Raw genomic sequence first — 15,841 nt, 5'->3', positions numbered from 1 at the left:
AAGAAAACTGAATGTTAAATAAAATTTAAACAAAAAACTGTAAGGCTGTCCTTCCTTTCCTCCCCTTCGACGAAACCGGCGGGCACTTTGAGCCGTCACATCTGTCATTACAGAGAAAACGTGTTTCACGAGCAAAAGCGAGATGGTTCACCTCCATATTCCGGTACTTCCGTAACGGTTTTACAGTGTGGTTAGACCAGTTTTAAGCAAAATTTAACGTTGTTTTGCGTAACAGAAATTTGAATTACTTACACACATTCATATATGAGAGATAATCGCTGTATTTTAATCCGTGTCGGCGTTCTTATTATTTGTTGACGGGTTCATTCTGAAACGTTGCTGAGAGTTTGTCTTTTGGGCGAGGGGGTACATATCTTGTGGGGATCAAAGGTCTACCACTTCCTGCATCTCCGTCCTTCACAAACTCCAGGTGCAGTCCAGGAGAACTGTGGCTACTGCACAGCGTTAGCATCAGTAAGTACTCATCGAAGTTAAGAGGATATATTTTTTAATATTCTTCATTTTAGATTTTTAGTCACCTAGCTTTGAGCTATAGCATGGTGGCTAATTAGCCTTAACTGCACGAGCTTACTTAGAATTCCGTTTACACCCGACTTTTAGTTACTTAGCTAAACTAATCACTCTAAAATGCAAAGTTAACTACTTAATATTTAAGCTACGAAGCTGGTTATCGAAAGACGGCATTCACTGAGTTTTAAACTATCAATGTTAGGCTGTTATTAAGTACATTTAGTACTGTACTTACTAAAATGCAATCTTAACATACTTAAACTTTAGTCGTGTCTTTTTGTGAGACCTTATACCTGTACTGCACTATATTTCAGCGAGTAATGTTTATGTTTTTGTAAAAGTTTTAGTTACTTTACAAATTTATACATATGAGTACAAGATATACTAGAAATAATTGATTTACACAGTAAAGTACAGCTGAATGATTAGTCAATTAATCAGCTGCTGCACCCACAGCATGATCTATGCCACAGATGACCATATTCGAGATATCCACATCCTTTAGCATTATAGGGAGAGGAGAGTGGAAAGACCTGCTTGGGTAGTCGTTTTTAGACCAGTACATATCTTGTGGGGATCAAAGGTCTACCACTTCCTGCATCTCCGTCCTTCACAAACTCCAGGTGCAGTCCAGGAAAACTGTGGCTATTGCACAGCGTTAGCGTCAGTAAGTACTCATCGAAGTTAAGAAGATATATTTTTTAATATTCTTCATTTTAGATTTTTAGTCACCTAGCTTTGAGCTATAGCATGGTGGCTGATTAGCCTTAACTGCACGAGCTTACTTAGAATTCCGTTTACACCCGACTTTTAGTTACTTAGCTAAACTAATCACTCTAAAATGCAAAGTTAACTACTTAATATTTAAGCTACGAAGCTGGTTATCGAAAGACGGCATTCACTGAGTTTTAAACTATCAATGTTAGGCTGTTATTAAGTACATTTAGTACTGTACTTACTAAAATGCAATCTTAACATACTTAAACTTTAGTCGTGTCTTTTTGTGAGACCTTATACCTGTACTGCACTATATTTCAGCGAGTAATGTTTATGTTTGTGTAAAAGTTTTAGTTACTTTACAAATTTATACATATGAGTACAAGATATACTAGAAATAATTGATTTACACAGTAAAGTACAGCTGAATGATTAGTCAATTAATCAGCTGCTGCACCCACAGCATGATCTATGCCACAGATGACCATATTCGAGATATCCACATCCTTTAGCATTTATTTATATTTATATATATATATATATATATATATATATATATATATATATATATATATAGAGAGAGAGAGAGAGAGAGAGAGAGAGAGAGAGAGAGGTATTTTTATATTTATATATATATATATATATATATATATATATATATATATATATATATCACATATATTGGCAGATGATGGCACTAGTGTTGTTGTGAGTTAATGGGACAGTTGCCTTTAGCTAAATATTTTCATTTGAATGTGTAAATCTTATTAAAATAACCTAAAAATATTTTTTGATGTACATTAAGATAAGAAAAATGTACAACAAAAAGAAGTTACTATTATTTTCTGATATTAGTGTGTTGTGATCAGCTTAACTTCGTCATTAACTCTTGTAGCTGCAGTATCCTATGTATTCTTTTAATTTAACTGGGGGATTGTAAAAGCTATTTGCTTATCCAGAGTATTTGGTATTTTTCAGCTATTTTTTTAGGAATAAATCCAAAAAGGACTTATTTTTTTTTGTTAATTTTAAGGGTTATCATTGTTATCTTTTATTTAAGATATTATATTTATCAACTGGAGTACTATGCATTTGAGTTTTTAAACCTGGCTATAGCAGATTGGCATAATGAACAAAATCACTCCTAGTTTTATGAGTTTTACTTTCTCCTGCCCTACACCAACCAGAAAGCAATGTCTGGAAGTCCTGCTGTTGTTATGCGACTGGTGGCCTCAGCCTATGCTGTGGCTGAAAAGGCTGGGACCATTGTACGGAATGTCCTTCACAGTGGAGAACTTGGTATTGTGGAAAAGGTATGACCCCACTATGTGCATTTTGTGGTTTAAGAACACTAGCTGCACTCATGGTTAAACATGTAAGGTTTAAAGTTTAACATTTCTGTTTCTACTCTTGCACAGACAGGCGCTAATGATCTGCAAACACTGGCAGACAGACTAGCACAGCAGAGCATTTGTGCTTCACTGTCCAAATGTTTCCCCAAAATCACCATAATTGGAGAGGAGGTAAGTGTCAACAATATTTAGCCAAATTATTTGCTGTGGGCACCTAGACCTAAAAACATCCTCGTATTATGACAAAGCTCATGAATATTTATATACTTTGTTCAGGATCTTCCTTCTGAAGTGATACAGGAAGATCTAATTGAGACTGGCCAGTCAGAGGAAATTCTTCAGAGGAGTTGTCCACCTGAGTACAGCCAGCTGAAAGAAGAAGAGGTAATCACATGTGGGTTTAGTTTCAGAGGTTTAGCACCTGAATAAAAAAGTATTTTCTGCTATTACAAATCAGTGTTGTACAGTTGTTGCTTGGACACTGTTTACCTCCTACGGTGTATACATACTTGTTCTGAATGTGTCTATCTGAATTTCAGATAGTTGTGTGGGTAGATCCTCTTGATGGCACAAAGGAATATACTGAAGGTATGCTCTTCTGAAGCATGTCTTAAAAATCTCCTCCCATCTCTGTGTATTCAGCTGCATAAAGCTCTCTGTGCACAAGCCTGCTTGGTTGCTTTCTGGTTCTCAGCTCTCAGAACTTCACTGCTACTTTTTTTGCCTCTTCTTTGTGCATCCCTGCTCCTGCTTATCCACCTGTCCACTGTCTTTCTGCTGACCCTAGCATCGAGGTGTCTCCATTTCCAAGCTGTGGCCCAGGCACCACACAAAGGGTTGGACACCCCTCAGCTTCACAGCACAGCTCTCTGTATGGAAAGGCAACAATTAAGCCTGGCCTTGCAGAATATTAATTATTATGGCCACACTAGAAATATTTATAAGTGAAAGTGCAGTAATGTCGTTTAGTGGCTTCAAGCTAACATCCTGCTGCTTCCTGACTTCAGGGCTCCTGGATAATGTGACAGTGCTCATTGGGATTGCATATGGAGGCAAAGCCATCGCAGGCGTGATCAACCAACCGTTCTACAACTACCAGGTACAAGCCAAATCAAAACTGTGTTCAAACTGTCTAACAGCTTTGCTATATAGCGTGTCAGCCATTTTGTAGTACTTTTTGTAAACGTCATTCACCTTATAGTACACAACAAAATCATCACAAGACACACTAAAATCAGCGCACAAAAGCTGCACAGATGAAAGAGCCACCAGAGATGGAAATAATGTGATTTTCTTACCCACTGAGCATGCTGTACCTGGTGAGCTTGATGGCTTCTCAGAGGCAAAATTAATGTCTCAGCTGTGCTGTGGCCCATCTTCTCCTGATAAATGCTGACTAGAGCCATATTTTAGTCTTCAGTTGCTGAATTGTATTGTACATCTTAGAGATGCATTATAAAATAGCTCGCTTATTAAAAATCTACATGTAAGCTATAACAACAATAGGCCAGCAGCTTAAAAACAAGCTGTTATTTTAAAGTATCTGATAACACAATAGTTCAATGAAATTTGCAATGATGATATTAATGATGATTAACTTTTTAACTTCTAAATTTAGAATAACTAAAGTAATCTAACCTTGTAACTCTCCAGGACCTGCACGATATTGAGACCCAATAAAACTGAAACTGAAAAATATTTTCTACCTGGAATGTCGTCACTTCCGTCAAGCTTTTTAACCAGTTGCTTGAACCCCTGCTTTTCCACCGTTTGATACCTGGGCTTGTCTCATTGTTGTGCACATTAGGGAATGTAAAAGCATGATATCACAGTAGGACTCTTTTGCAGCTGCACATATATGTAGTGTCCAAAATGTAGCATACCTATAAGAAAGAGTCTGTAGTAGTTGAGTGAGTAAGGTTAATTGTGACATTTTCAACATCAGCTTGGTGCAGGAACACAATTAGGAAGAACCATGTGGGGGATGCTGGGATTGGGCGCTTTTGGGTTCCAGCTCCAGGAAGTTCCAGGTGACAGACGGATTGTCACCACCACCCGTTCCCATAGCAACAAGCTGGTAACAGACTGTGTGGATGCCATGGAGCCTCACGAAGTTGTACGAGTGGGTGGTGCTGGAAATAAGGTAAGATGGATCTAAAATTTTCTTCTGACAGTGGTAACAACTCTGTGTACTTGTCCGGGCAGGGTTTTTTAAAACGTATCAACATTATCTTTAATTTCAGAGATCATCAAGACATAAAAACTGCATGTATAGAATGAACAGTCAGTTGATTGATTCCCCGTGTGCCATCACAAGCTTTAAATCCACAGGTTCTGTTAAAGTAGGGTCCTGTGCTCTTCTTATGCTATCATAGGGCTTTGTCTGCAGGCATGCCTTACATAATCTACCAAATGCACCCTTCATGCCTTTATATCCCACTACTCCATGGCTTTATTTTATGTATTGTCCTGGAGTTTGTGCTTTGTTTAGTTTATTGGTTATCAGCTCTCTCTGCTCTTCTTTCCCCTCACCCCAACCGGCATTCTCTTTATATTAAAATATTCCCAGTATTGCAAAGTAGCATTCATAGAAGATTGTTGTAAATGTGGTTTTCTCTCTATTGTTGCAAGCATTTTGCTTTAGTTTAAGCGCACCCCATTATGAAGGTGGTGAAGGTTGTTACTATATAAATAATAAAAGAAAGAATCAATATAAAAAAGTGCTAACAAATTGAACTCACTTTTTTACATTAGTGACCAATGAATTATGATGCAGTGAGATTTTTCTTTTACATTATGTCAATATAAAATTGTACTTAGTAGTCAGTATAATCTTTTAGTGATATAAGTTTGCATATTATAGAATACTGCATGATGACCCTTTTATGACTTAGACTGTTGTTGGAATCAAGACTTGCTTTATAAATTCTTTCTCACAGTGATAATAGCTGAGCAAGCTGTTATCATTTCACTCCTGCCAGGAAGAGGAGAGCTGGATACTTTTATCTGCAAGAAGAGGGGCCACGTCCTTCAGAATAACACACACACACACACACATACACCTGAACCACTCTTATCTTCACTCCCTACATACTAACATTCCTCTGTTAATGAATTGACGTATTTACTGTTGTATTACTTTTGTATATAAATAAAGGCAAGTGCAGGAACAAAGCGCACATTCACAGGGCCCCCACTCTGGTGTGAGCGTTCTGTGATCATGCCCTTGCAAGTAAAAACTGCAGCGTCTTTGTGTTTCTACCTTTAGATTCTTAGCTGAAGAAGTGTCTTTAGAATAAATCTCTTGACACATTATTAAAATTAAAACTTGGAAAAGTGAATGCTTTTGTCTAGTTATATAGATAAATTCTACACAGAGAGACTGAACGTACATTTTTCTGTCCGTGCTTCTCTACCTGCAGATTATCCAGCTTGTTGAAGGAAAAGCTTCTGCCTATGTCTTTGCTAGTCCAGGGTGCAAGAAGTGGGACACTTGTGCTCCTGAAGCAATCCTGCATGCTGTTGGAGGTGAAAACATTTAATCATATAGCAACATAATGTCATGTATAGACAGTTTTTTTTTTTTGTGTTTAAACCACTTTCTAAAATCGTTTCCCAAATATTTCCTGATCATCTCTTTTTCTAATGCAGGTAAACTGACTGATATGCATGGAAATGCATACCGCTATGATGCTAGTGTAAAGCACATGAACTCTGCCGGGGTTCTTGCTACACTCCGTAACCACAAGTACTACGTCAGCAGAGTACCACAGTCAGTGCTGCAAGCTCTCAAGTCAGACTGAGGTCTGTCTTTATGTTCCCAAAACATACAGTGTAAAATCACTGTTTTTTTGTTTTTTTTTTATTAACCACATTATTTGACTGGTGTATCTAATTTTCAAATGTAACTAGTAACAGCAGTTTTGAGGGTATTCTGTATTCCTGTGCCTAAAACAAATCACCGTGATTTCTGAGTGTCAGCGGACTAACCAAACTACCACTATGATCTGCACTAATTTAATGAATCAGACACAAGTATTAAAGCAGGCTTAACAGCGCTTCCATTTATTTCACTCGTTTGAAACAAACTTGTACAAATCTCAGAACATCTTAACATACTGTTTCTCAACTTGAAGACCAATAGATTTACAAGGCAAAAGGCAAGATCTGACGGTTAAATGTTGGTTAGTGAGTTGGAAATGATGTACTGTACTTGATTCGGTAACCACAAAGTCGGAACAGTCTATACGTAATGCAATGCCAACAACAAACAAAATGCAGGCATCTTGACTTGATACATTTTACCCTCTTTTCACACACAGTAACAGAAAATACATTCTGGACAGTGAAAGAGGGCAATGGTCAAACCCCACTGCTGTGAAGAACAAACATACAACTGAGCTGTGAACACTAAAAATGAACTGACAACGACTAGTTAATCCTGTATTTGAAACCTCGTCTTGTATCTAACAAGATGCAGTGTTCTTCATTTTCTTACTTTCTCTTTTTTCACACTGGCACATCTGTCTACTTTTCTACACATTTAAGTATTTATCAGACTAAAGGACACACTCAAAGTGCTCTCTGAGCAGTGTGGGTCCATGATGTCTGAATTTGTACTTCAGAAGCAAAAAAGGAACCATTTACAATGTTGCTTTATCGATATTTTATACCAACAATGGAAACACCCACTAATGCTTGTTCGGTGATGTGAGGGATTAAAAATGTACACAGTACAGTATGAGTTGTGGAAAAATGGACTTGAAACACTACGAGGAGCATCGGCTTTATACAAATGCCCAACTAAAGATTTAGCACAAGTTGGCATCTTTTTGAAATTAAGAGGCTTTAATAGCCGTCTCACATAATTGTGCTTGCATACAGCAAGATTTCTAGCAATATTTATTGCACTTACATCATAAAAGTCTCTGGATTTTATTGGCATCTCCATAGGAAGAAAACATTCTTGAGTCGTAAGAAAAGTCTTAGCTGTCACGTTTAAAGATAAAATTCAACATTATGGGAAATATGCTTTGGCCGTACCTGCTAAGAGTGAAATTCATGGTGAATTGATTAACGGTTCGTTTGTTGTGTTGTTTGGGACTGTAGGTACAGCTAACAGAGCTTAGCATAAAGACTGGAATCAAGTGTCTAGCATGACTAGCAGAGATCAAATACAACAAAATCAACATATCAGCACCTCTAAAGCCCAATAATATTAACAAGAACATTAACAATATTTGGTTTATCTGGACGAAAAAAAAAAAAAAACCCACACTAATTTTAAAGGCGTTTCTTTCAGTGAACTTTAATGCTGTACACCATACTTATATAGTATGTGAATTTTAAGAAGGTAGTCCAAATTTGATCGCAATCAAATTCAAATTTAATTTGTGAAAAACTTGAAAAAAAATAGTACTCGAGGAGCTAAATCTAACAATCAACCTGGTAGATACTTTGCTCATGCTACCCTGCAGCTCAGTCTCACTGCAAAACCTGAAGGAGTAGACAATACGACTAATTTTGAACACAAATTGTCCTTTTTGTTGACACTCACCCCAGCACTGAATTTAATGCACTTCAGTTGGAAGTACCTCTTGTGCCCACATGCGCTGCTTTAAAACATTTGCTACACCTGTTTAAACCCAACCCATGATCTTTTCCTAAATCTAACCAAATATTTTTGCTGCCTAAACCAAACCAACACCTAAAAACACAACTAAAGCCTCAAAGTATCAATTAGGAAAACTTAAACTTGTTAGTCCTGAGTGTCTCCAGAGTCTTTAGCACTTTCAGACTGGAAGCACAACAATGTGTGTCTAATTAATGAATCTGTGCTCATGGCACATCTGTTTCGCAAACTAACACCCGTGATGGTGGGAAATGCACTAATGCAACAAATAGCCATTCTGTGGAGGGGTCCTTGAGAGCACATCCATACTTTTGAAAGTGTGACAAGTATTGAGATGCAATGTGTCCTTAACAAGAGATCTGTCAATTTAAGTTTTATACTGGGAAGTCTGAAGAGTGATTTCAGGCCCTTGTGCTAAGCTATGAAAGCCATATTTAACAGGTGAGAAGTCTTACCTGATATTTTGCAGGAAAACAAAGGAGCATATTTCCCAAAATGTTTAACGATTTAACCAGTGTAATACTTGAGATAACACAGTGGGAATCGAGATGAGACTGGATTTATTTGGACCTGTAGGCTGGGAGAGTGCTGATTTTACACATTGCTTAAACAAAGAGCTCATCTCAATCACACAAGCGTGCATGCATTTACAAAACCACGATTTTTTTAATCTGAAGGCAAAGAAGCATCTCGGCCATTTCAAAAAAAGGTTGGTGTTAATATTCCTGAATGAGCTGAGTAAATACATACTGTAGCATTAAAAAAAGAAAAATCACTCACATATTCATAAAAATACCCACAGAACAAGCAAAACAAAAAACCCTCTCTGAGTTTCTATTTACACGTGAATAAACTGAGAAGGCTGGAGTGTTTGAGGCAGCCTGCAGGGATGTGGGCCAAAGCCCAGCCAGAGGAGGAGCAGGAGAGTCGGGGCCAGCTGCTCACCTCTTTTTAGGTGCCTGAGTGGTACGAGGTGGGGTGACCGGGCGACCTGAATTCACCCCTCCATACTGATACTTAGCTTTTTTCTCTGACGGCTTCAGGATCTGAAAAGAACAGATAGCGGTGTTGACATATAGGCCTACAGAGGATTTAAGGGAGATTTAATGTGCCATCAAAATGAACATGCTCTACCTGAAAAGAACACATGAGTGATTCGTCCACGCTCATCATGCCGCCTGCATTGTCAAACTCCCCACAGTAATTGGGAGCAGAAAACAGGGTCACCAGCTGCCGCTTTGCAAAGAACTCATAACCGTCCTCAACAACCTGTGGGGTGGCAGGATTAATACAAGATGACTGACTGAAAATTAACTGGCACCGATTTTGGTAATCAATTCAATTCAGTTATTTTTAAGGCTTGTTTTTTTTAAAGATGGTTTTGGTAGCTTAATGTTCCACTCAGTAAGCCAAAAATATTTTCTACTAGGTAGTTGTATGATTTCAAGAATATTTAGGGAACATGTTTTGCATACAAAATGATCAGATCTGTTTTCACTTTCGAGCTGTAATAAATAAAAATGATTTAATTAAATTAAAACTGACCAAACTTGTTTTCATTAACAAATGGAAGTTTAATTATCAGCTGAGTCATTTTAATACAGTTGTATGTCATCAAGTAGCTTGAGTGTTACCTGATGTGCTCGACAGATGAGGTCCAAGTCGTGGCGGTTGAGGAACTTGCTGACCACATCAGCCCCAAAGGTGAAGGAGACGCCCCGATCATTTTCACCCCAGCCCTGGACATCTTTGTCTGGATCAGACCACAGCAGGTCGCACAGCAAGCCTGGAATGTGGCACATTTAAGTCAGCAACGCAGTCGAGTTGAGCAGTTACCCACCAACAAATGCCTATTTTTGTAAACTTCTACATGTAATTGTATGTTTAAAAAACTGACATTTCACCTGTTGGTTAGTGAAACTGTTGTGAAGACTTGTTTCTGAGTGACATCTTGGTGTTTTAAATCCAAACTTGTCACCATGCACTGATACAGTAGAGATTTGTCAATCACAAGTCAGGCTCACCCTAAACCGTACATAACTGAAACTAGTCAGCAAGACCATAACCTCAACACAAAAGTGTTTATGGTACCATCCAGCAAAGTCGACCTCAAATTGACATCAGTAGTCGATTTGAACAGCACAGCCCTCCAGCTGCTGAAGCTGGAATAAGACACAAAATGGTTTTAAAAATTCTGGTTTTGACTTGTCCTCTCATATGTCCGTGCTGATGTGGCGGTAGCTACATGTACCGTGACAGTGACCATAAATGGGCGTGGCTATGTGATGGAATTACCAGAAGTGATTGGTATGGTCACCCTGACTGGCCATTGTAAAAAATCAGTCTAAATGGGGGTTCAAAATGGAACAACTAACAGCAATATGGCAAGCAAAGATCCGGGAATGCCATTAACAGTCAGATGCTTCAAATGACAACAGATGAAAAAACTGTTAAGGACATGAAGTGGACCACTCCTGAGTTACATTTTTCCTCATCTCTGAGGTGAGTGATCTAAACAGCTCTGAGTGGGAACAAAGAAAGTGCTGACTGACATATAAGGGGGTGGTAAAAACATAAGAGAGTTACCTAGACAACCAGAGCCTAAAATGTCCTGTAATGAACATCTGTCAGCTACAAAGCAAGGCACCATGAGCAAATCGTTTCATATCTGGATGGGGCTTAAGGCACTATGACAATGGCTTTACTCTTTAAACCTCAAAGCTATGTCCATCCTTTATATACAGTCTACATGCTAAAGCAGTAGGTGACAATGTATTCAGAATTTTACACTGAACATGTGCACAATGGGAAATGACTACAGATATATATGATGATCTTCATGAATCTATTAACTTAAACACAGACCTGTGTCTGGGACATCAGTGGGTCTCATAATACGTCGGATTTGTTCCATGGACTGCAGATCAGGTGACAGTCCTGAGCAAAAGAGGACAGTATTTACTACATGCATCAGTAAAAAATTTAGACATGGCAAAAACAAAGTTGACTAATGTTATGAATTACCAAGTATTTACTGTAGTTAGTAAAAATATGTTAAGTTAATGCAATAGTAACAAGATATATTACTAGCTGAGCCCTCAAATGCATTTAAATACCTAAGACTGATAAATGGAGTAATTCTATATGATCCTACTGCCTATTTAGAGGCACACTTTTAATTCACGGAGACAAATTATTCAGCCGTACTTTGTTGCCTCCTACATAACAGATATGTTTCACAAACCTCCGTGACAGCAGAAAATCTTCTCATCAATAATCGCAGCAATGGGCAGACAGTTAAAACAGTCTGTGAATGTCTTCCAGAGCTTTATGTTGAACCTGCGTTTGCCTGAGGAAAATTTAACCAAAAACAATTTCCAATTCAGGTGTGTTATGTTACATCCATGAAAACTTCAGTTATCTCACAACCAGAAATGTTCACTTTTCACATTTTTAGCTTTCAGAAAATTCTATATATGTTTTGAAGTTTAATCATTATCAGATTACTTTAATAATCATGATTTGTATTCTGTAGTGCAGTAAGCACTAGAGAATATTAAGGATTAAATCCAATGTTGATCAAACGTTTTTGTCTTTTACACATAATTTATTGCCATAGTGCTTATTTCCATTGAATAACAGAAAGAGAAAGGAAAATAGTTCTTCAGTTTGTATCAATACAAACCACAGAAACAGCTAATCTTTACATCTATGAAACTGTAACCATCAAGTTAAATGAACAGAATTTAAATCTAACAGTATTCAGATGCAGTCAAGCACTGATTTTCCAACTTACATTCGTCATAGAAGCCGTAGATGCGATTGATGGAGGCACACTCGTGGTTCCCTCTGAGCAAGAAGAAGTTTTCTGGATATTTGATCTTGTAAGCGAGCAGAAGGCAAATGGTCTCTAATGATTGCTTCCCTCTATCCACGTAATCTCCCAAGAACAGATAGTTGGCCTCTGGCGGAAAACCTCCATACTCGAATAGCCTTAACAAGTCTGTGTACTGCCCATGGATATCACCTGAAATGAAAATTTTTACCTACAGTTTATTGATCTCATGTAATTATACAGATATCTTTGAAAATGAATGGCATATTTATAAACATATTTATAAAATGTTTAGTAAAATATTAAGCGCAACTGTATCAAATGCTGCACTGAGGTCTAGCAGGACAAGCACATAGATGAGTGAGGTGTCAGAGGCCATAAGGTGGTCATTCATAATCTTCACTAATGCGGTTTCTGTGCTACAGTGAACTACTGTGAATCTAAACATGGTTAGCTGGGAGCAAAAATAACAGCATTGTGGGGTGGACTGTCTTGCTGTGAAGAGACTTAAAACATATAAGACAAATCCAAGTGGATTTTTGGTCAATTCAACCTGTAAGCATTGTAAATGTAGCGAACAAAGTAAATAAAAACAATGTATATAAATGCCCTCTGGGGATATAGGTGGGCTCTCACCACAGATTTTGAGTGGAGCCTCAAGTTCAAGAAGAATTGGCTGACTGAGGAAAATCTCTCTGGACTTGATGCAGAGCCCCCGCACCTCAGCCTCTGTCATCTGTACGATCTTCCCTGGACGGCATCCTCGCACTACAAGGTAAAAAGTAACACACATATATCATTATTGTGATTAAAACAGAAAAAGAAAAAAATTTCATTCATATCACCAATTCCCAAAACATTTATATTAAACAAAACTATTAATTAAAAAAAATAGTATGTTCAAGTCACAAGTTTTGTCTTTTATTTACATTTGCACCACAGATTAAAGAAATCTGATCATCAAGTTTTGCTTTGCTACTGGCCAAATATGCTATTTACTCCAGTCAACATGGGTTGTTATGAACTGGCAAGATCAGGAATGAACAGCTTGTTGGCTCAGTTGGAAGTTTATGAGTGAGTGAGCGCAGGCGGTCCAGTCTAGAGGGCAGATTAATGTATGAAGGAAAACAACAAGGTTGTTTAGAAATGTGGTAGCGCTAGCCAAAGCTGAAAGCTTACTCACAAATGTTATTGAACAACTGACAGTAGGTACAAGTTGCACATTAAACCCATAATGGTAACCACAGATAAAAACAATATAGATTTGTAATAAATTAGCGTGATGCTGATTTTTAATTACAGTGGAGTTCTAGTAATGTTAAATACTATCATTCTTCCTGCAGATGTTAAATGCACAAATTTCAGTATGTGCAGAACAAATACATCCAAAATTAGTTCATGACATGCATTAAAGTAGATGGAATTGAAGGATTTAATACATTTTGAAGTAACAATGATTTTGCATATCATTGGTTTTTCCATTACCACAAAGTGCATCTGCCAATAAGCAGGATGTTTAACCAGATATTATTTATTGTTTTCCATATACCATTCTTTATTTGGTTTCAGGCAAGCAACAACAAAAATAATACTGAATTGTTATGAGCAAATGAAAAGATTAAGGTGAAAGGTAAAAGAAGTTCACTTCACTTTTACTTACACTGATGGATGTGGGGTTTATTTAAACTATTTTATAATTCTGGGTATCATACGCAGGTTTTTTTCTGCTTTTAGAAATTGGACCAAAAAATACAATTAAATTTTAAGTTTTGTGTATTTTGTTTTCATTTAAGACACTTTTTTAATCAATCAAATACGTCATTTTTATTGATACATTTCATTTATTTTATCTCTTAAATTATGCATTGTACAGCAACTAATAACTCAAGATTCTCGTTTTCTTAAATGTTATGGAATTGCTTTATTTAAAAGTATCAGGTACTCGTGGGAAATACTAATACCTCAGAACAGTACTAGTGGACTGAGTTAATTCCCACCCCAGGTACAGCCTAGGGAATACACTGGTTTACTGTTTAAATTAGCCGTGCAGGCTTTAGTGATCCCCTACGTAAAGGGGGTGTGTCCGCAGAGGTAGCCGACTTAGTTACCTGCCTTGGAAACGAGAACAGTTAGTGTTACTAAGCAACCATAAAATTTCACAGTTCTTCCTGTTCCCCAACATAAGAAAAATATTAACCAGCACCCACTACAACAAAAGAGGTGCTGTTAAACCCTCAACTTATATGACTACTTAATGTAATTAGCTTTCACTATCCCTATCGGGCAACAGCAAGCCAATCACTCTTATTTTCCACACAATCTCAAAACTAGCATTAACCAGCAATAACGAACAGATAGAGTGATGCCACACTATTTGGGTCTAACGTTTACCGTAGCTTTTTAACGCGGCTGTTAGCTTAACGCTTGATGCCGATGAAAAACAGCTAAGGATGCGATGGCGAAATGCTTTCGAAACATGTCGTGAAGTTCCTGGTTACAAACAAGAACCTCCAGATAGCCTTTTTTCTCCTCACCGAATAAATTTACATAAAGACGCTAGATCACAAATGCTAACCTACCTTCCAGTAATCTAGAGATGAGGCTGTCAACGTTCAACTCGCTTTCCGCCATGTTTCTGATGCTCACACGGGCAGGTTAATGGACAACACTGGCCCTGAGTGCTGACTTGTAGGCTCGATGAGTGGACAAGCTCACTCAAGTAAAATCACACTTAAATGTACAAAAGTACGGAAGCTATGGATGTAAAATAAGGCAAGAGTGTATTGTCAAGACACAGTACCGACTAACAGAGGTATTATAGCTTTCTATTTTTTATTAGTTTATTTATTCTGGGGTTTCTTTTGTTTGTTTTTGTTTTTCATTCAGTTTAGTTTGCCCCAACTCATTTGTTAAGTCTTTACTTGTAAAGCTTGACTTCGCTGTTTGCTTCATCAATAAAGGGATTTAAGACGTTCAGAACAGTCCAGTAATGCAGTACAAGCACTTGACTCAGAGTCTTAAAAAGTATTTAAATGAAGAGGTTAGGAAAAGAAAAAAAGGGGAAGAAAAATGAGATAGAGAGATGAAGAAAGTAGACAGGAGTGCTGGGAGGCCTACCTACCCTCCCTTTTTTAGATTAAAATCAGCCACATATACACATGTACATATAAACCTTATCCTTATTTGAACTAATATAATTGAAATCAATCATCAACTACTTCACAATTTCAAATGCATCATATACATTTAGCATAATTAAATTAAAAGTTTAATAATGTTATTTTATACTGCACAAGCTACAGGTAGTGACGTTGTGCTAAGCTAGGTAGCATTTTGCAGGGCATTTTTATTCTGTTACTTTAAGTTTATCTTTTATATGCCTGCATATATTTACAAATCCCCTGTGAACTGAAACATGTTGATACAAGGGCTTTATGAAATGCTGGGTTTGCAAAGGAAATACTTTTACTATGGTTAGACTCCTTAACTCAGTTGAATGCTCGCCCTTTCAGGCGTACAACTGAACACACTCATTTCACTGTGAGCACTAAAGAAGCAGGAAAGACAAAGATGGAGCCTGATGATTCAAGACGTTGTGAGGAGCAGGGTTTTGAATTTAATTCTGGATTTGACAGGGAGCCAATATAGGAGAAATTCACACACCTGATTCAAATTTTGCATTCAATTATACAGTATATAGACTTAATGTTCCTCTCCTGGTATCTAAATGACTCCAGCTCTATCTTTTTATGCTATGAAAATGCCTGTAAGCAG

The 15,841-nt window shown here is 37.5% G+C and overlaps 2 protein-coding genes across 4 annotated transcripts; one reads left to right on the top strand and one right to left on the bottom strand.

Moving 5' to 3' along the window:
* The first annotated feature begins 131 nt into the window (after positions 1–131).
* bpnt1 (bisphosphate nucleotidase 1) lies at positions 132–7,912 on the top strand. Of its 3 annotated transcripts, none has more exons than XM_085132392.1 (10): positions 132–474; positions 2,436–2,561; positions 2,667–2,771; positions 2,877–2,984; positions 3,140–3,188; positions 3,388–3,471; positions 3,608–3,699; positions 4,546–4,743; positions 6,023–6,128; positions 6,252–7,912. In XM_085132392.1, the coding sequence occupies exons 2-10, from the start codon at positions 2,442–2,444 to the stop codon at positions 6,401–6,403; spliced, it is 1,014 nt and encodes a 337-aa protein (XP_084988518.1). In that variant the 5' UTR covers positions 132–474; positions 2,436–2,441; the 3' UTR covers positions 6,404–7,912. The 3 variants fall into 3 exon arrangements, with proteins under 3 accessions (XP_084988518.1, XP_084988517.1, XP_084988519.1); XM_085132391.1 differs by lacking the exon at positions 132–474 and adding an exon at positions 879–1,198; XM_085132393.1 differs by lacking the exons at positions 132–474; positions 3,388–3,471 and adding an exon at positions 884–1,198.
* Positions 7,913–8,874: 962 nt separating this feature from the next.
* LOC146501836 (serine/threonine-protein phosphatase PP1-beta catalytic subunit-like) lies at positions 8,875–14,778 on the bottom strand. The gene is made up of 8 exons (XM_085132394.1): positions 14,647–14,778; positions 12,704–12,835; positions 12,029–12,259; positions 11,477–11,581; positions 11,098–11,169; positions 9,867–10,018; positions 9,367–9,501; positions 8,875–9,278 (listed from the first exon to the last, which is right to left on the bottom strand). Exons 1-8 carry the CDS (start codon positions 14,696–14,698, stop codon positions 9,174–9,176), a joined length of 984 nt encoding a protein of 327 aa, XP_084988520.1. The 5' UTR covers positions 14,699–14,778; the 3' UTR covers positions 8,875–9,173.
* Positions 14,779–15,841: the final 1,063 nt, after the last annotated feature.

Source organism: Neolamprologus multifasciatus, chromosome 15 (assembly GCF_963576455.1).
Source record: "Neolamprologus multifasciatus chromosome 15, fNeoMul1.2, whole genome shotgun sequence".
Taxonomy (NCBI): Eukaryota; Metazoa; Chordata; class Actinopteri; order Cichliformes; family Cichlidae; genus Neolamprologus; species Neolamprologus multifasciatus.
This window is presented reverse-complemented; position numbering and strand designations above follow the sequence as displayed.